Consider the following 20,864-nt stretch of genomic DNA (forward strand, 5'->3'; position numbering starts at 1 on the left):
ACACACACACCTCATCCTCCTGGGCAGAAAGTGAAAGCTCTCTCATTAGTTCTTATGTAACCCTACCAGACATCTGACTGAACACGTACGTTACGTAATCTCAGAGAGACAGAAAGATACACACTGTCAGCTTCTGTTGCCTCTATTTATGCATTTTTGGACAAGTGAAAGCTAGCAGCATCGTCCCTGAAAAACCAAATGCACACATATGTGAGTGCCATTTTTAGACTGTAGAAGGCATATGAAAGCTGAATAAAATCACCTCATACTCAAGTGTTTTCACATGTAGAGTTTATATAACAGAATAAACTGGGCAAATTAAACATCCATCCATCCGTAAACATGTCAACGTTATTGATTGCACCTCATGCTGGTGGACTGAACGTTTTGAGTAGGTTACCACTAGAAAGACAACACATTCATTCCCACTTTACATTAAAAGTAAAATGAATCCATAAAGCTTTTATTTAGATCTATTTGCTCATTTTTATTGACCGGAAATGATCATGATCCAGATTTGAACTTGCGCAGCATGAGGCAAATTGCTGGAGGATGTGCACTTACTGCCAGGCTGTCTCCGACCCCTACAAGATTATTAAAAACAACTCAAACTATAATAAACTAAAGCAGGGTGTTCCAGTCAAGTTTTTTTGTGTGTAATGCAGTCCTAATGCAGTCTCCTGAGAGACACATCCTGCCTTATTTCCTGCCTCACTTTGAACGCACATAAACACCCTGAAAAAGCCAACTCTAATACAAGCGAGATCCCGTCTCGGACACCAGATGAGGTCTTGATGCAGCGTAGGCTAAACAGGAAACTGATTATTTTATACACATAACACACTAAAGATAACAACCTGTGTTAGACTCCGACTCAGTGAGTCAGAGTGAGAGTGTAGGATGATTATTACAAAAATAATCATGAGTGTTCACACACAGGGGAACCAAGGCTATATGACTAAGCATCAGACGCTGTGAGAGTTTGTGTGCGGTGTGGAATGCAGACAGATGTATGTGAGGAGACCAAATCAAGACGACTGACTAACACCATTGACTATCAGCTCCCACGGTGGACCCCTCTTGCTCAACCTCCCTTCTTCCGTCCCGCTTCGTTTTCTTTCTGTGAAATGCAATCGGAGTCACTTTATTTCTTCTTATTCCATTCTTCTGCAGTCTCTCCTTATATACATTTGCAGATATATACATCACAATTATGTAAATTAGGAGCTGTGAACTCCACTAAGAAAGATGATAAATGAAGAGTATAGTGTACAAACTATGCAGAGCAATACTGGAATACTCCTTACTAAATACTAAACAGTATACACTGTGTATACTGACTACTACTACAAATAGTATGCATAAGATTAAGCATTATACACTTACAAATGTTTCAAAAAGTAGTATACTACACTGTTATCACATTACTATCATTGTGAAAGCAAAAATGTTATTTTTTGTAGTCCACTAAAATAAAAACAGCAGTATCTACCTCCATTTCGTTTATCATACTGGGAATAGGTGGTCAAGACAAGCACCTTGCATTGTGGGATACAGTATTTTATGCAGTGTGCTTTGTTGTTACCTAAGCAATTACCAAATGTACTAGGTTGTCTGGGTATCTGTATACAGTGCACAGTACACATATTACAACTTTAGGGATAGTAAAAGTAGCATGTTAAGGTGAGGTCACATCAGCGAAATTTCTACAAAAATGTATGAATTTAAAAAAGGACCACCACACTACTCGATCAACAAAGGGTTAAATTGAGATTTGTTAGGCTAGCCCTCCTAGTGGCCATAAAATGTATAACTTTAAAATGGAAGGATTCTAAACCACCTTCTACCTCTATGTGGATTAAAGAAGTATCATCTGATATACCTTTGGGAAAAATTGCATTTCGCTTGAAAAGACGACAAGATTTGTTTGTCAAATACTAGGGTAGTTTCCTTTCTTATTTGGGCATAACAGGACAGAATGACTAGATATCATCTAATTTTCTCTGTTTTCCTGATTCATTTTATTTACGGTTTATTTGTGGCACTATGGGTTGGAGGTCTGGGGTATGTTATAGGGCAGTGTATATGGGAATTATATATTTAGATTCTGTATCTTGTATGTTGTGTTTAACTTCGAAAAACCCAATAAACAATGTTAAAAAAAAGAATTTAAAAAAGGACAAATGGTCCTTTGTCTACAGGCAATTTTGTAGCAATATATGCAGCACATCTCGCACAGAAGACACTTTCAAACCAAGCAGCTTTCTGTTGGTCAATACAGCGAAACTGAATGGCCAATTTGAACACGTTGTAATATCTGTTTGGAGAAAACCTTTACCTCACACAAAATTCCTAACCTCATTGATTCCAATTGAAATGGCCCACTTTAGTATGTTTTTGTGAACTTAGCCATAATGTCTTAGAAACTACCAGACAAAACATAGGAGTGCCATCTTAAATCCCACTGGCCAAATGCTCAAAGATTGACAGAAGGATAACAGGTTGTGGAAACGTCAAAATAAAGTTGTGTTTACGTAGCCTGTGACTTGTAACATTATGGTGGGATTGGGAACAGCTCTAAACTGTAGCAAACACCTTCCCATCATAAACTTGCACCCTGACCTAGAGCAAAATCAGACTGACACAAACTCTGATGCATCACATTATTTGAATATTTAATCATATATACCACCATTCACCCTCAATAGCAGACACTTTCCTTTCTCTCTAAAAGCTTCCATCACCTCATGGCCAAAAGGATACGAGGTGTTCCCTCCGTTCGGCAGACGAGGTAGAGACAGGCGGCGATGACATGGGATGATTTGCGCCCTCTGGTCAGATGCTTGCAGAGGGCCATCTTGTAAAAGTTGAAGGCAGTGTCCAGACCGTGCTGATTCATTTGAAGCTGATGACCAAGATGATTTATCTGTCGCTTAGCTGAATGAAACACAATCAAACGATCACAGTCAGGTATTTTGACAGCATATTTACAGCAGGTTTAGTTACTTTAGAAGTTAATAGAGGAAACACACAATAGTAAAAGCCCCTGGTTTGGCCTTCTGGGGATTGAACAAAGAATCTTTGGGTTACCAGTTTTTCCTAAGCGAACATGAAACCGAAGTAGCTACAGATCTTTTCTTCCATATTTCGAAGTATGTATATTCAAGTGTAACAGATTAGCAGAAAAAACTATAAGGTGGGGAAATACGTTTTCACTATGTTTAAGGAATAAAATGTTATATCTATGTTATGTATGTTACATATGTTATATATGTATAAATCAGGAGAATGACATATGAACAAACCCTCTGTAAACCCTTAAGGATATGGAAATTAATAAAACTGGTGTTACTAAAGAGGAAAATTCTGTCTCAGTGCAGGAGAAACCAATACATTTTAGATACGTAAAATGTGATAAACGTTTAAATATCTATTTTGGATGTTTTTTTTCCACTAGTCTAAAAGATATCTATCATTCAATCAAAAAAAATTTAGCAGTGTATGGGGGCGGGGAACAGTCTTGCTTGTAGTGCTTTGCTTTAGGCAAAATCAATTACCTGAGACATCCTCCATACATCACCAGAGAGAGGTCTATGGTTTGAACCGAAAGGCCCAGTTATGACAAGGTATAAAAAAAATATTTATAAAAAATTAAACCTGCATGGATACTTCTTTCACAATAAGATTTTAACACACATTTAGAAAGCAGACGAGGTGAAATCTAGTATAAATATGGTGAAGTAATTTTTGTGTGTTATTTTCCTATTCCAGCTGCAGTGGACTACAAGTAATGTTTTTAAAGTGCCTCTACTATTTTTAAAGTTAACACCAAAAACTAATAGTTTAACCATAATCAAAATACTTACAGCAATTATGTGTACTTTGTAACTTCGACAAAGTTAATACAAAATATAGGTTTATTTCGATTCTGTATGAGCACCTGCTGTGGATGTGCTGTTTGAGAAGAGTTATGAGTCTTTTAGAGTGGGAGGAGAGCATCTTCAATCTGAAAGCAGGTCTGTTTATACAGACTGAAGATCTCACAGAGATCTTTTGTTCTCTCACCACACACAGATAGTATAAATCTCGATGCAGACATGAGGCCATTAATCGCACGTGTACATTCCCACACACAGACACAAATAAAGTGGCCTCTGCAATTCCCTCCCAGCACACACACAGACCATACGGTTGTCTGACCAAACTGATTCATCGGTTAATACACAAAAGCACATAAACGCACACCTTCTGACTTCTCAGGCTTAGTAAGCTTCTTTGAAAAACAACCATTACCATCTGGCTGAAATGAACCTCACACACTTAACTTGAAACCACATTACACAAGCCTACAGTTTCCAAAGAATCCCCCTTTCTTAAAAACAAAGAACGCATATACTTAAACATCTTGCTCAATCCAATCGTGTTGTTCAATGGAATGGAACATTATACGGACATATCTAAAACACACAATACTGTACAAGTTGTAAATTGTCAGTGACACATAGTAATGTCTCATAATCACAGGAAATCAGTTTTGAAATGCTTTGGCAAACTTAGGAACTACATATTACAAAAAAAAAAAACAGTTTATACCTTTAAATAAAGACAACATAGACTTTACAATGATACTGATATAAGTCAAAGAATAAATTAACATCTATAGCTCTGTATGAAGGAATCGAGACAAAGCGCTTCAAATATTTAGATTACAAACTCTATGAGAAATTAATGAAAGTCATGTAAAGGGTATAGTACGGTGGCCGAGAGAGCTCAACGCGCTGCAACTTAAGAAAACACATGCAAATTGAAAAAACACCAGCAAATTAAGAAAACATCTTCATCAGTTTGACAACACACGCGCTGCAAATCCTCACAACACAATTATTATTTAATCAGGCCCTTTTAGTAGGCTAATGAAAGAATTATAATTTTTTTTTCAGAAAGACATTAATATTTTATTCAGCATGGACAGATTAAAATGCAGAAAAAAGTGGCCGTAAAGTCATTTATAATGTTTAACAAATTATTTATATTTTAAATAAACACTACAGTTGAACTTTCTATTAATTAAAGAATCCTAAAACATTTTTCATGTCTTGCACAAAAACTTCAAGCAGTTGTTTTTAACATTGATAAGAAGACATGTTTTTTGAGCACCAAATCAGCATATTAAAATGATTTCTGAGGGATCATTTGACACTGAAGACTGGAGTAATGGCAGCTGAAAATTCGGCTTTGTCATCACATAAATAAATAAAATACATTAAAATGGAAAACAGATATTTTAAATTGTTATTATTTTATGTCTAATCAAATAAATGTTGCTTTGGTCTGCATGGGAAACTTGCAAAAAAAAAAAAAAACCTTTCCAAACTTTTGAATAGTAGTGTCTATACTTTCGGACTGTCACGAAGGGTAAACAAGGGCTAGATGAATGGCATATACTGTACATGAACGCTCACCATTCTGCAGAGTGGCAGCTCTGGACTCCCTCCCAACCCCAGTGTGGAAGTTTCCTCCCAATGATGGCACATTTCCAGATGCTACAACAAAGCAAAAAATAAAATATATTAGTAATACTAATATTATGAGGACAGGAACACACACATTTCATAACCAAGCTGTATACTTATTCTTTCGTTTCCTTTTTTATTTGTCATAATGTATTTTTAAATTAAGTTTTTCTTTGTTTTTAATATTTTTATGTTATTAAATACACTTTGCATTACCATTGTGCAAATAAACCTGCCTTGTCTAGTACTCTTCAGCTTACCCAATACTTCTAAAGAATAATCTTAGAAGAAAGGTAAAAACAACACCCATATTTAAATCTAATATTAGCCAAATGTAGACGAGCTGTTGAAAGTAAACTTTTACTATCAAAGTCTTCATTGCAGGACATTATTTAAAAAAACTTGACAGCCACCTGCTGTTTGAAGATGGTACTGCCGTACAACACAAAAACCCTTATCCCATTTAAATGTTTGGTTTTAGAGGAAATATCTGTATGTATTTTTCAATTTTATTAATTCGATTATAAACCATTTTCCTCCATTTGATTTATCACAGCAGGTAATTAAAAAAATATGCTATGTACAGAATTATCAAAACTCTAGGAAGGTTATTAAATTTAGAAAAGATTATTCAAATGTAGAAATTTTGTCCAAGACTAGAAGTTTCTTGAACGTTTCATAAAAGTATAAGCAGATTGCAATAGCATAAAATATCTCACAGGCTGATAGTCGACTATTACAGATAATTTAGGAGATCATTTACAACTTAAGAGAACAGTTTGCAGTCAAGGTTCCTAACAGCAACCCTTTCTAACTGAGGCCTCCATTTGAACATTTCAGACAATAACTCTGCAAACACTTTCCTGTGTAATTCCTTATGTTAAAGAGACTGAGACAACAGACAGACAAATAATAATACAAGACGTAACCATATAGCTTTTATTTGGTCTGCCCCTCATTCTATGTACATAGAACACATATTCAGTTTCTCACATTGATTATTCCTTTATTTATATATTAAAACAAATTAAATTCACTGCAAAATTGGCCTTGTTTGGAGTAGATGAACCATCACTCACAGTCACCAGCAACAAACTGGCCAACGGCGGACGATCCTCCTCCACTGTTCTCCACGAAGGTTACCTCAGAAACGATGATGTTGTCCTCCAGCACAGAGCCGCAGCCCATGCACACAGCATCACCCCGGGCCTGGTCCACATCAATGTCCGTCCCCCCACAGTTCTTACACTTCCTCATGGTCACCACCAATCAGCACACTGGGAATGATCTTTACATGCATGTAAAAACACATGAGAGAACACAGAATGAATCCTAGGTAGAGCTACATCTAAGGTGAACGGCATCAATGGCAAACTGAGAAAGCACTATTATGGATAGAGGACTCGGAAGCAGTGATTTGAAGTTAAAAACATCTTAATAATGTATTTGTTTATTACAAACATGCAGTTTTTCGCTTTACAAGACTTTACGTGATGGACTAGAGTCATGTGTATTGTGATGTGTTTATCAGCTGTTTGGAATTTCATTCTTATGGCACCCATTCACTGCAGAGGATCCACTGGTGAGAAAGTGATGTAATTCAAAATTTTTCCAAATCTGTTCAAAATTTCTTCAAACTCATCCACATCTTGGATGGCCCGAGGGTGAGTACATTTCCAGCAAATTTTCATTTTTGGGTGAACTACGCCTTTAACAACAGTTATTTTATTCTGTTTGACAGTACTAGCTTTAAAGGGTTAGTTCACCCAAAAATAAAAATTCTGTCATTAATACTCACCCTCATGTCGTTTCAAACCCATAAGACCTTCGTTCATCTTCAGAACACAAATTAAGATATTTTTGATGGAATCTGTAGCACCATTTTGGAGAGTATCTGCTGGACGTAAACAGCGTATGCTGTTCTGTGTCAGCTGCGTCACACGGATGTTTGCGTTCAGATCAAATCACAACAACGTAGGAAACAGATCCGGCGTGACGCAGCTGACACAGAACAGCATACCAGAAACGCATCACGTAACTGTAAGATTAAGTAATAATTATAATAATGATGATAATAATAACTATGCACCCGTTTGTAAGGAAGCTTGTAAATTAACTAATTTCTCTATCCAATGCTGTCACGTCACGTGACAAAAGAACGAATGATTCGAAAGACTCGAGAGATGAGCTAATCAATTCTCTTTCCGGCTCAGACTGCATTGGTTAAAGTTTATGGGGCTGTCAAGTGATGAACGAACGACTCAAACCCGAAGACTTGTCAGATAAGAGGTGAGGTGAGCTAATCATAGACTGAAGACCCAGGTAAACAATGAATTCATCTTTTCTGTTTCTTATAGAAGTTTTGTATTGTTTTTAGTGTGATCAACATTTGCGTAAGTAGTAGACGTGTTAGGGAAGTAACACGTAACATTTTAATTATATTTTGCTAAAATGAACGAAAACAACGAAATGACTCGAAAAAAGATTCGTTAATTTTGCTGAACGAGACTCAAAGGTCCGAGTCGGTAAAATGATCCGAACTTCCCATCACTAGTAATAAGTAATTAATGACAGAATTTTCATTTTTGGGTGAACTATCCCTTTAAACAAAAATAAACACCAAATCACTTTTTTTATTATCAATTTGGTAACACTTCACAATACGGTTTCTTTTCTTAATATTAGTTGACTACATTAGTTAACATGAACCAACAATGAACAATACCTCTGCAGCATTTAGTAATGTTAATTTCTACATTTACTACTTAACAAACTTTTTGTTAACATTAGTAAATGCACTGTGAACTACCATGAACAAACAATGAACTGTTCTCTTAAAAATAACAATAGTTAATCAATTCTGTAAAAATACATTGCTCATAGTTAGTACATATTAACATACTGCATTATTTAAAGTTAACAAATCAAACCTTATTGTAAAGTGTTACCATTATTTTAAATGTCTGAACATCTCACTTTATTAATGTGTAGAATAAAAGGCATGTTGCCAATTTACTACAAGCTAAACATACTTCACACACACAGTCCTGGGGGGAAAAAGGGCCAAGCCCAAAACGGCTACACGCTTAGTTTTAAGAATTAAGCAAATGCACTCCTTTAAAAGCCATTGCTGTCTCAGAAAAACATCAACGACAGAATGACGTTTTTGGCAGAATATGCGAAGTTTGATTCTGAGTGATTCAGCAAAGTTGTGTGGAGTGATGAATCGTGATAGAAAGGGATATGCACCAGAGCGGTGTCTTTGAAGATCTGGTGAGAAATACAAAAATGAATACATCTCTACCACAGTGAAGCATTATAGGGGTGTGCGATATTGACAAAAAATTATATCTCGATATTTTCTGGGATTTTATCGATAACGATAACTAGACGATATTTTGCTGAGTGTGTTATTGTGCTGGTATCTTAAGGACTGCCGAAGACAGCTGACTCCTAATGTTTTTAATATTCTTCATATTCTGTGTGGTGGTCAGCTCATACTGATAGAAATTAATCTTTTCCAGTAAGTTTAAACTGAACAATTACGATATTATCTCAGACGATATATATCGCACACCCCTAGGAGGAAGATGCGTCATTGTATATGTAGCTGCTGGTAAAAGCGGCAAAGCAACGCCGCTATGAGGACACAAAGCGAACTACGCCTCTAACAAGCCCACGTTGCATTCTGACACACTCGGTACCGATTTAAACGCACAGGACCCAAAATCAGACATATCAGAACCTCTAAACACCATCCTTGAGAGTCAAAGTAATCACTGTCATGCAATCATCAACGTGGCAATCGTCTACTTGACAAGCAAATCTGAATTCCCCAAAATCTGTTGAATAACTGTACCGATCTGTGCAGATGTCGACTAGTTTAATCATTAAGGTTAAAAAGTAGCCTACCTCGAACAGTTGGAAGATAACCAAGCGCAGGCTTCACCTGTCTGATCCAGAGAGCCCGTAAAAGGCCTTTCAGTTCCTGTCTGTCGAGGTAACAACTGTGTATTCTCGCTTCTCATTCGTTTTGCTGACTGTATCACTGATTTATTAATCAAAAGCCGTGATATATTTCTCTACATGACAAGCCGGTAATAACACAGCCACATGTTTCCATCAGCGTTCGATACGGCTCATACCAATGTGAGTGCGGAGGGGGGTAACAATATTGCTCGCCGCCATTATAATATACAGTAAGAGACAATGACACCATATTATAAACGCTACCGTTCTTTTTAAACCAGTTGTAACGCAGAAATATGTAAATATAAAAGTATACGACGCAAAATATACAAAAGAGTAGTAATTCATTGCTAGTTTTCCCTGTGTGATGACATGTTCGGAAACGCACTGGTCAGTGGTCACACTGACGTAACATGTAGACGTAGCTAGCAACTTTGTGCTCAATACAATTCAGCAAGAAGATCCATCATGTGCATAGTTCAACATTAAAATGTAATAATTAGGACTATATAGTAGGCTATGGAATCGGATGGATTGTATGTAGTTGTTATCAAAATTATTCAACCCCCAGAGACTGCAGTAGTTTACAAATACAAGCTTTTCTGAAGATCCAGGACTTTATAACAAAAAAATTTGCATAACACTTTACTGGCATATTCAAAGAGATAATGTCAATATATAACGGAATATTTTTGAGTTATGAGATTCTTTAATAATACAGCTATATCATAATTATTCAACTCCTATTCAACATTGCTGTTTTTTAGTCACTTATTTGTATGCTGGGGAACAAAACTCTTAAAACACAATTAAACATTTAGAAAATCTATTAGAAAATAGAATTAGCTTGAGCTGTTACACATACATACAATTAGTCCATGCATGTGCTGAAGTTGAGTAGCAAATATGACAAGTTAACAGAGCGCTCACAAAAGCTATAGAACCTATACAGAAAAGCTACACAGAAACTGTACGTGTACTTTAGCTTCTGACCATGGCTTTATTACAGATCACGTAAATCATGAAGAATAAGATTGAGGAAGATTGATGAATAAGTTTTATTTCTGACTGACATGTGATCATCAACGCTGCACTGAACTGCTTCGTTATTTAAACCATGTTCCTGAACTCCAAGCGACAATGCTTTGGCTCCTTTTGTGCATTTTGGATGTTCTTGTGGGTAAGACTTACATTTAATGAAAAGAAATTGAATGGCGTTATAATATACAACAGTGTCATTGTGTCATACTTGTATGCATACGTTGGAAATCAAGTAGGTTACACTAACTTGTAAAAAAAAACAAAACATTTAGAGACACAGAGGCTTTTTTATGTTGGAAATGCACCACAACCGTGGGATATTTTTAATTTTAAACATAATTAAAGAAATGTAAAAAAGTGAGAAATCAGATTTATTCAATGAATACTGGGATATTTCCTGTTTTCTTTTTGTTTTCATAGTTTTAACATAATAATATACATTTTTAGTTAAAGATTGAATGTAAGATTTAATGCAAAGAAATCACAAAGCATTATAATAAACACCTCTGATTCGATACAACCGATATACAGTGTCATACTTTTACATTTTGAAGGTTTGTTATACTAGACTGTCTTGATCTCTTGAACTTTAATTCAGTTTTTTTTCCTTTACAACTTACGGTCGTACTATAAAATGAAATAAAATATGCATTTTAAACAATATTATCAGGAAAGCACCTCAAATGCATGCCAATGGTTGCGGAGTCATTGTTGATACAACACTGCTGAGAGATGTCATGATTCGAAATTATGACATTTAGCTACAAAAAAAACATCTTTCTAAAATATTTTTCAAGCAATATTTAAAGATGAAATACTATTTCATAATATTATAATGTTTTACCAGTGAACGGTTACTTTTAGGGCTCTTAAAAGTGTTTTGTTTATGTTTTTGCTTTTACATCAGCTCAGGATTGTTTGGTAGTGAAGGGCTTGTGATTGTGCAGATTTTTGTGGTACCATTGCTGTTCAGTGTTGGTGTTTTAATGGTAGACCAAAGTATGAAGAAAACAAAAATTTCTTATGATATGATGACACCTTAGAAGTGTACATTTTTGGAGTGCCCAGGGGTGTTTCTTCAAGCAACTCTAAATTGTTCTCACTGTCTCTTTCCAACCTCATTTGAGGTGACTGTCCCTAATAAACATCTGCTGGCAATCCGAGGTCGTCCAGCTGTACTTGGCTGTGAGTTCACACCTGATCCTGACCTCTCCAACAACTCCAACAGTTTCTATTATCAACAGGACCAATTGGACCGACAGAGTCTAAAATACCACAATCGGACCTTATTGTATGTTTCAGAGCTTCATAAAGGATATGCCTCTCTAAGAATTGCAGCAGTTAGACCCAAGGATGCAGGCTGGTACATGTGCATAGTGAGCAACGCAAAGGGAACAGGAAGAGCCTTGATGGAAGTGACCTATGAAGGTATGCATGCATATGACAAACACTGGAGACAATATGTTGTAGTATACAATGTGCCCAGGAATTCCCAGCTTCGTTTTCAGTCACCAAATATAATCTATAAAATAAATATGTTTGGTATTTTTATTGATCATACCTGTTTAGTTTACAGAAATGGCAGCTAAAAGTCTCTTTTTTTTTTTTTGTTATTTGAAAAGTAATCCCAGTGATTAATGTAGGATTTGGAACCGAGAACCAGTTCCATTTCTAAAAATAAATAAAAATAATTTAAAGAATGCTGTTAACCAAACTGTTTCTGATAGTCATTGACTGTCACTCACAAAATCTGTTGAATAACCATACTGATCGGTGCAAATGTCCACTGGTTAATTATTTATATACAAAAGCAGTAGTAATTTGAACAGCTGTAAGATAACCAAGATAACTAAGCGCAGACTTCACCTGTCGGATCCTGAGAGCATGTAAAAAGCCTTTCAGTTCTTGTCTGCAGTCAGCAACAGCCTCCTTGTTCTAGGTCCTAATGCCTGTAAGGTCTTTCATTTATTTAGGGGGCGCTGTTGGCCTACTTGTAACAAAATGAAAGTAAATACACAAATAGCATGTCGTTAACATAACATCATTATGTTAATAAATAAAGCAATAATTGATGTCATAAAATCACGAGTCTGTTTACTATTAAAGTTCAGAAGCTTACATGAACAAAAATCGTAGCCATGACACTTATAAATAATTTTTTTTTAGATATAGCCTACAGATGCATTCATTACTGTACAACAGCTGCTCGCGTCCATAATATACTATATAAAACAATGACACCATATAATAAACGCCAGTGTTCTTCTTAAACCAACTGTTACTCAAAAACTAAGTCGGCTAAATATAAAAGTATAGCCTGCAACACAAAAGTTTCAATAACTCATGGCTGGTTTTCCCTGTGTGATGACATGGTCGAAAACGCTCTGATCACACTGTAAACGCTTGCTACAAAAATACCCATCACGTACAGAGAAAAACAAACAAGTTTAAAAAGTAATACTATTTAAATTAATACTACATTAATACTACAAAAATTAATACCTCGATTGATGTGTGTGTATAGGCTATATAGCCTAGCCTTGGATAAAAGTGTCTACTAAATGAATACATGTTAATCAAGGCAAATGTGCAAGTTTGCATATTACTGTGTTTTAGAGATTTCTTTAATCTCTGAATTGTTGGAGTCTGAAGTCTCTAATTTTGCTAATAAATGTCAGTTAAGTCTCTCCATCATTCGCATAAAAATGTATTTAAACTTAATTAAGCTTAAGACTTACGTTTAAGACTAAATTCCTGTTAATACTGCTGTTTTAGCCTTGCCCTTGTAAATAGTGACTGACAACACAAAAGCATTCATAATCTTCAAAAGATCTAGTACTAACTGCTCTTAGGTGGAGCAACGTATCTTGTAGGTGTGAGTTGTCCTAACTTGAGAGGAATGGAAACGGCGGGACGCTCAAGACAAGTACAGTTCTTCTTTAGTCTACTTGCGGAGCACACAGATACTGTACGTGTACGTTACTTTAGCGTCTGACCATGGCTTTATTACAGATCACGTAAATCGTAATGAATAAAATTGAAGAATATTATGAATAAGTTTCATTTCTGACTGACATGTGATCATCAACGCTGCACTGAACTGCTTCGTTATTTAAACCATGTTCCTGATCTCCAAGCGACAATGTTTTGGCTCATTTTGTGCGTCGTGGTCGTCGATGTTCTTTTGGGTAAGACTTACATTAAATGAAAAGAAATCGGAAGGCGTTATAATATACAACAGTGTCGTTGTGTCATACTGATAGGCTATGCATGCATTGGAAATCAAGGCTACTCTAACTTTTTTATTCACATTTTTAGTAAAAGATTTAATGTCTGGGTCTGGCACAATGATGAAGGGATGGTAACACGTTTCTAATACAGTTTTAATGTGACCTTTATTTAACTAAGGTAATTTTTTTAAACTGTTAGTCTTGGGAGATAAAAGTGAACTGAACTGAACTGAATCTTAAAATGTTTACTTGATTAAATGATGTCTTTCCTCTCCTGGCTCTAATCAAGTAAAATATTTAGGCAGAGCTGAATTGGAGTTAAGACAGAGATGAACGTGGTTGGTCTAGCTGTCCTGATGTTCTACATGTTCTTAAATATTTTTTTCTAGCAACATTTAAAGATGAAATATTTCAGAATATTATAGATGTTTTACCAGTGATCAGTTACTTTTAGGGCTCTTAAAAGTGTTTTGTTTTTGTTAGTTTGCTTTCACATCACAGCTCAGCTCAGGATTGTTTGGTAGTGAAGGGCTTGTGATTGTGCAGATTTTTATGGTACCATTGCTGTTCAGTGTTGGTGTTTATACACATTGGAGGTGTTTTTTTTTCCACTCTACTGGGTTTGGCTTTCTGATATGTGTTCAGTCCCTGCCCTAAAAATTACAGGGCAAAAAAGAATGTAAAGAAAGACTGCACTTTATAGAATGGCAAATATTGACTGAATTGCTATATGTAAGTATACTTATAGTCTATTTTGCTACTATTAGGGTTTTAGTCTTTTATATAGTTTTAGTGTAGAAGGGAGTAAAAGATTCTTCTGTGGTTCATTAAACAGGTTTTATCTCTTGATTACAGTCCTACTGTGGCCAGTTATATTTAGGGCTCTTACAAGCTTCAGATTAAGCTTTTTTTTTTTTTTTCACGTCACACCTCAGGATATTTGCCAGTGAAGAGCTTGAGACTGTGAACATTTTTGCTGTACCATTGCTGTCTATTGCTGTCCAAAGTTTATGTTTTCATATTTTTACATCAAAATATGAAGGAAAATACGATTTCTTACGATATGACCCCTTAGAAATGTGCCCAGGGGTGTTTCTTCAAGCAACTCTAAATTGTTCTCACTGTCTCTTTCCAGCCTCATTTGAGGTGACTGTCCCTAATAAACATCTGCTGGCAATCCGAGGTCGTCCAGCTGTACTTGGCTGTGAGTTCACACCTGATCCTGACCTCTCCAACTTGGTTGTTACCTGGCAACGACAGGAGGATGCACGGGTTGTCCACAGTTTCTATTATCAACAGGACCAATTGGACCGACAGAGTCTAAAATACCACAATCGGACCTCATTGTATGTTTCAGAGCTTCATAAAGGAAATGCCTCTCTAAGAATTACAGCAGTTAGACCGAAAGATGCAGGTTGGTACCTGTGCATAGTGAGCAATACAAAGGGAACAGGAAGAGCCTTGATGCAAGTGACCTATGGAGGTAAGCATATGATGAACACTGGAGAGAATATGATGTACAATGTTTCCACTTTCCAGGAGCTCCCAGCTTCATTTTCAGTCACAAAAATTAAACGTACGAAACATACAGCAGCTAGTTCAAGTCAGTACTTTTTGTTGAATCAGAAACACGCAGTGCATTTTGATACAGATAAAGGTAATTGTAAACAAATAGCCATTCATCTTCCTTTTTCACTTTATCTTTAAGTTTATCTTTATTTGAGGATTAAGTGTCCTGACAAATTTGCAAAATATGCCAACTGTGGTTTTGCTGTGGATGTATCATATTTCAGCTTTCTCACGGTCACGAAAAACCGTGAAATATAAAAATACATTTTAAATTTTGATTTCCTGTGAACATAAAGTGTTCTAGTTAGGCTTTACTGTAAAACATACGATCATCTAGACTTTACTTTATTGATAAGATCAATTGATATGCACTTTAGATGTAATTTTTTTTTTATTTAAAGGGGTCATCGGATGCAAAATTCACTTTTGTTGTTGTTTGAACATAAATGTGTGTTGGAAGTGTGTGTACACATCCATCCTATAATGATAAAAATCCACCCAGTGTTTTTTTTTGAAATCCCTATTTTAAAATTCCCCTTTCTCAAATCAAGCTGTTCTGAGGTTCCTGTCAGAATGACGTAGTTATGCACAGGCCGCTCCCACGATAGTTGATTGACAAGTCCGTCTTACCTTAAGACCCGCCCTGAGTGAGCGGAGAGCTGTCCGCCATTGTGTCGACTCCGGTGCAGGGGAAGACAAGAATGTCTCCGATTAAGCGATTGAGGTGTTTTGTTGTTGGATGTAATAATGAACATAGCAGTCGTCATTTACTCCCGACATCTGAAGACACAGAGAATTAACGTTACTTTCGTTTTTGAAAAGAATGCGCTGATCCCCGATCTGCCTAAATGCGTTTTAAGTTCACACGAATCATTCATGATCCAGCTTCATCGACAGAAGAAGTGAGTATAAGGGTTTTTATGAATCTTTGCAAATCGCCTTTCCTAATATGTGCTAGTTAGCAAGTTTCGCGGTTGAAGTTTACAGTCTAATCGTCACACCACGGAAGAGAGGGGCGGGGTCAGAAGAGCTCATTAGCATTTAAAGCAACACGGACTAGAACGGCGTGCTGAAAACAGAGCTGATTTTGACAGGGTAAAAAGATGGTAGTTTACACTACCATTGAGAAATTTTAACCAAAGTATGTTATAGACGTTTCATTAAGACCCTAAAGAATCAACTTGTGGAAAATGGGCGTCCGATGACCCCTTTAAGATGTACATTTTAACACTGCACAGCTGATTATGTTTGTCTTTCTCAGCTCTTTACTCTGAGCCCAGGTTAAGCATCCATGTAAACTCCTCTGCTTTGAAAGTGCAGTTTGAGACCGAAGGTTTTCCCAAACCTGAGGTGATCTGGCTGGGGGAACATGACCAGAACCTCAGTTATCACCTGGAGATCCACGGCCAGACAGAAGATGGACTTTATTTCATAAAGAGCATCTGTGAGGCCCAGAAGCCAGTGATTAATATCACATTTACACTAAAGAACCACCTCCTGAACCAGAACCTGCAGAGACCAGTGGTTTTCAGCTATGGTAAATACCTTTATTTACTGTGTGCAAATGGTGTGTGTGAGAAACTGGCAGTTAGAGGCATGTCATTCATTACTTTATGCAATTAAGGCATGTATGACTTGTTGCAAGTGATTTGTTGCCATAAGTTTTTTTTTTTTGCAATATAACAAAGAACTCCTTTGTCTGCTTTAGGCGAGATTTTAGACCTGTCTAACCACAAATAATTATGGAAAGATAAGACAATGATTCAGTTGATAGATAGACATGATTTTTTTCCTGTTATGAAACACTGATGTGAGTGACCGAGGTGGAAGCACATATTTGTACACTTTTTCATAATGTAGAAGAAATCAAAGGCAAATTAAATTCATCTAAGTTTTGAAGTATTTAAAGAGGCTTGGGTGTTGGTAACACAAGTTTGGGGTGTTATTTCGTGGTGCAGTTTCATCTTTCCTCTGCAGCACTGAAACTGACACTGTTCATTATATTGTTAGTAATTTTGGCTGCACCCTTTTCAAAACCAGAAGGTAATTACTAGCAATTTAAAGCTGTTAAACTGAGAATGACTCTGTGTTTTTAGATGGTTTGTCTGAATTAAACTCACTGTTATTTATCCAAGTATGAGATGTTCCTGTATCAGCACTCCTATTAACCAATAATTAATGGTTAATGGTTATGTTTAAGGTTAGCCTCTGTGGGCTATGGGCTTGAACTATCATTTCCATTTGATCTAACCCCTCGTAGGTGGTTTAACTACGGCATCCACCATGTGAACCCTGAACATCCTAAGCTCAAACCTTTACAGTTACAGTCTACTATACCCTTAATGTAAATTAAGTTGCTCCTGTCATAACAGCTGTGCTCTTTATGTTAATTAAGTTCTGACACCTAACTGTCTGAGATGTTCTTAGTGTCCCACACCCATTTCCCTTCTACAATTGGTCATCATTTGCTGAGGATGTGGTCATCCCAAATGATCTAGAAAAAAACATAACTGTTGACTTTCATCATCTCTATAATAATTAAGCCATTTTGGAAAATGAACATGATCAAACATCTATTGTGGAGTGGAATCTGGGTCGGAGCAGACAATAGTTTCTTTCACTGATCTTAACAACTTGTCTCCCGTAGCTTCTTTGGATTGTGAAGTGATTCCAGATGCACACTGTAGAATCTCGGAGTAATGCTGCGGTCACACTACACGTGAGCATGTGACATTTCTACGGACCCTGCAACGTTCATGATATGAAGTGGCATTCTGCAGCATCTTTTTAAAAAACTTGATTTTACCGCACAGCTGCAATCCTGCATATTTAAAGTTTGCATTCCTTTAACATGGTCACATGACTTAATGTGATGTGAATTCACTAAGCTTGACCTCCAACATTTGCATAATGTATGAATTAGTGTTGTCAAAAGACCCGGTATTTCGGTACCAAGTCGGTACTAAAAAAATGAAAACGTTACGGTACCAGGTTTTCTTAAGTACCGGTGGTACCGAGTACCCGGTCAACCCGGTTCTTGATGCGCTGTCCGAAAGCTATCCTCTTCCAGTGTTGCCAAGTCCGCGGTTTTCCCACGGAATTGGGCTGCTTTAACACTGTTGCCGCGGGTTGTTTTTCATGTCCGCGGGTTGAAAAACGACCCCACTAACGTGATATTTAGCCCCTGGAATGCGAATTTTACCAGGGGAACCCCGCCAAAACACGGGTACCGAATACTGAAATTTTGGTACCGTGACAACACTAGTATGAATGAAAGTCAGTGGAACAAAAAGCGTAGTGTGACCATCACATAATTAGAAGGTCATCCTCTGTATTCAGACAAACAGTACTGTTTTTCACGTGCTATATAGTAGTAAAGTAGGCATATTCAGATGCAGTATTGTAGTCTCGACTCACTACTAATGTGTCAGGAAATAAATAAAATTAAATTTGATTAGGAAGAGAGTATTGTGGTGTGCCTCCAGGAAAAGGGTTGGGAAACACAGATAATTAGCAGCCCTGGGTTTTTCCTAAAACATAAATATATTTCAAGAAATGGCATTGTGTCTTAATTGAAATCATGGCAGCTCTTTTGCAGTTGGGGGAATTTTATTGGCAGATTATGATTGCAGCTTCTGTAGCCTCATTACTATCTGCAAACATTGTCCATCAGTGGAGAGGAGACACCTTCTTACATTTATACAGCACAAAGGATGTGCCAGTTTGAGCTGATAAAAATTCTGACTAGCCCACCAGTATGTCAACAGGATCCGTGATATTAATAGTTAAGCAGTATTCAGTTTATTCAAAATATATTAGCCTGCATAATGATTGTTAGTTTTCCTCTGAGAGATTGTACATACTATATCCAGTATATAGTATATATCCAGGGTTTGAAAACTTGAGACTTTTTTGTAATAAGTTTGAATGATTTTGTGCAAGTACTGTAACTTTTTATATGCTGTGATTATAATACTGGATTTAGATTTGGATCTGGACTTAACAGTTGATTTGACACTATCAAACAAATACCACATATTGAACCAAATTATCTTTTTCTGTTTCAGATGAGGACACCACAGACCATATGATCATAGTACTTGCTGTCCTCTCAGTGGTTTGCATTCTTCTGGTTATTGGCATCATTTGGTTAGCAGTGCAGAAGCAGAACAAGCAGAGATCTTCCCTGTGATGAACCATGAGAGTTAATGAATGGTGATGTAGCTGTTCCCAAATGCATGCATGCTTCGACTTGTGCTAAACATTACTGGCATTCATGAAATGCAAACAGCACATGTTCATTAAACTGTTCTTGTGTAAACTGAAAATAATTGCAAAATGCGCTAATTTTACGCAAGAATGGATTTCTAAATCATTTACACAGATGTCAACAGATGTCAGAGACCATAAGTGGGAGTCATATGGGTGTGTGCAAAAAGTAATTTCTCAATCTTTTTGCAGCTTATTTATTAACCGTTGTGCAGTTTTAAAACATTTTTATAATTTTTTTATAATATTTTATATGGAATTTATTTTAAATATAACAATACCACCATGGATGTTTATTCTCACACTTTTAATTGTCAATTAAATATTTAATATTTTAACTACTGCAGAACATAATCCTGTACTGTACAAGGTAAAATTACTTCTTGTACATACCTTGACATAAGTAATACACTGAACATCTACATGTTTAAGTTTGTAATGGATATCTTAATCCGCAATAGAACTATGGAGACAATCAGGTGAATGAATGAATGAATGAATGAATGATGTATTTATATAGCGCTTTATTGTGTATTGCTGTACACCCAAAGCGCTTTACAATCATATGTGGGGTGGGGTGGGGTGAGGTGGGCTCACACCAGCTACAGGTGGAGAGCAAGAGAGAGAGCCAATTAAGTGGATGGGGATTATTAGGAGGCCATGATTGACAAAGGCCAGGGGGGCAATTTGGCCAGGACACCGGGGTTACACCCCTACTCTTTATGAGAAGTGCCATGGGATTTTTAATGACCACAGAGAGTCAGGACCTCGGTTTAACGTCTCATCTGAAAGATGGTGCTTTTTGACAGTATAGTGTCCTCGTCACTATACTGGGACATTAGGACCCACACAGACCACAGCGTGAGCACTCCCTGCTGGCCTCACTAACACCCCTTCCAAAAAACAGACACATAGGAATAGAATTTCATGAGGGCATCAGATTATCATCACATTTATATCCTGGTAGTTCACTTTAAAAAACTGAAATTCTGTCATCAGTTATGCATCTTCATGTCATTCCAAACCTGCATGACATACAGTACCTTCTTCTGTGGAACACAAAAGATTATATTTAGTTTTCAACTGTTTTGTCCACACATTGAAAGTTAATGAAATCCAAAACAACACTGAACACCCCTGACTTTCACTGTATAGGCAATAATACAGTGATTGCAGTACTTCCATCTCATGTTTCCATCGTCTGAAAATGAAAGACATTTGTTAGATGTTAGCTGTACATCAAAGCCTGTATCAGTCCTACATCATAACCATC

At 36.6% G+C, this 20,864-nt stretch overlaps 2 protein-coding genes across 4 annotated transcripts in view; one reads left to right on the top strand and one right to left on the bottom strand.

Moving 5' to 3' along the window:
• brf1a (BRF1 general transcription factor IIIB subunit a) overlaps positions 1 to 9,639 on the bottom strand; it is a 44,613-nt gene extending 34,974 nt beyond the window's left edge. Inside the window, exons 1-4 of one of the 2 annotated variants that reach the window (XM_016442388.1) lie at positions 9,463 to 9,639; positions 6,593 to 6,801; positions 5,463 to 5,543; positions 2,764 to 2,937 (exon numbers count right to left, since the gene is read on the bottom strand). In XM_016442388.1, coding sequence (XP_016297874.1) covers positions 2,764 to 2,937; positions 5,463 to 5,543; positions 6,593 to 6,770 — 433 coding nt within the window. In that variant the 5' untranslated portion in view covers positions 6,771 to 6,801; positions 9,463 to 9,639. Of the gene's footprint in view, positions 1 to 2,763; positions 2,938 to 5,462; positions 5,544 to 6,592; positions 6,802 to 9,425 lie in introns of both variants that reach the window. The other variant, XM_016442387.1, reaches the window with a different exon arrangement.
• Positions 9,640 to 11,776: 2,137 nt separating this feature from the next.
• On the top strand, positions 11,777 to 20,108 carry LOC107654925 (CD276 antigen). 2 transcript variants are annotated; one of them, XM_016442244.1, is made up of 4 exons: positions 11,777 to 11,951; positions 14,889 to 15,236; positions 16,584 to 16,859; positions 19,390 to 20,108. In XM_016442244.1, the coding sequence occupies exons 1-4, from the start codon at positions 11,891 to 11,893 to the stop codon at positions 19,512 to 19,514; spliced, it is 810 nt and encodes a 269-aa protein (XP_016297730.1). In that variant the 5' UTR covers positions 11,777 to 11,890; the 3' UTR covers positions 19,515 to 20,108. The 2 variants fall into 2 exon arrangements, with proteins under 2 accessions (XP_016297730.1, XP_016297731.1); XM_016442245.1 differs by lacking the exon at positions 11,777 to 11,951 and adding an exon at positions 13,412 to 13,711.
• The last annotated feature ends 756 nt before the right edge of the window (positions 20,109 to 20,864 follow it).

Source organism: Sinocyclocheilus anshuiensis, unplaced genomic scaffold, assembly GCF_001515605.1.
Source record: "Sinocyclocheilus anshuiensis isolate Anshui unplaced genomic scaffold, SAMN03320099.WGS_v1.1 scaffold487, whole genome shotgun sequence".
NCBI classification, from domain to species: Eukaryota; Metazoa; Chordata; class Actinopteri; order Cypriniformes; family Cyprinidae; genus Sinocyclocheilus; species Sinocyclocheilus anshuiensis.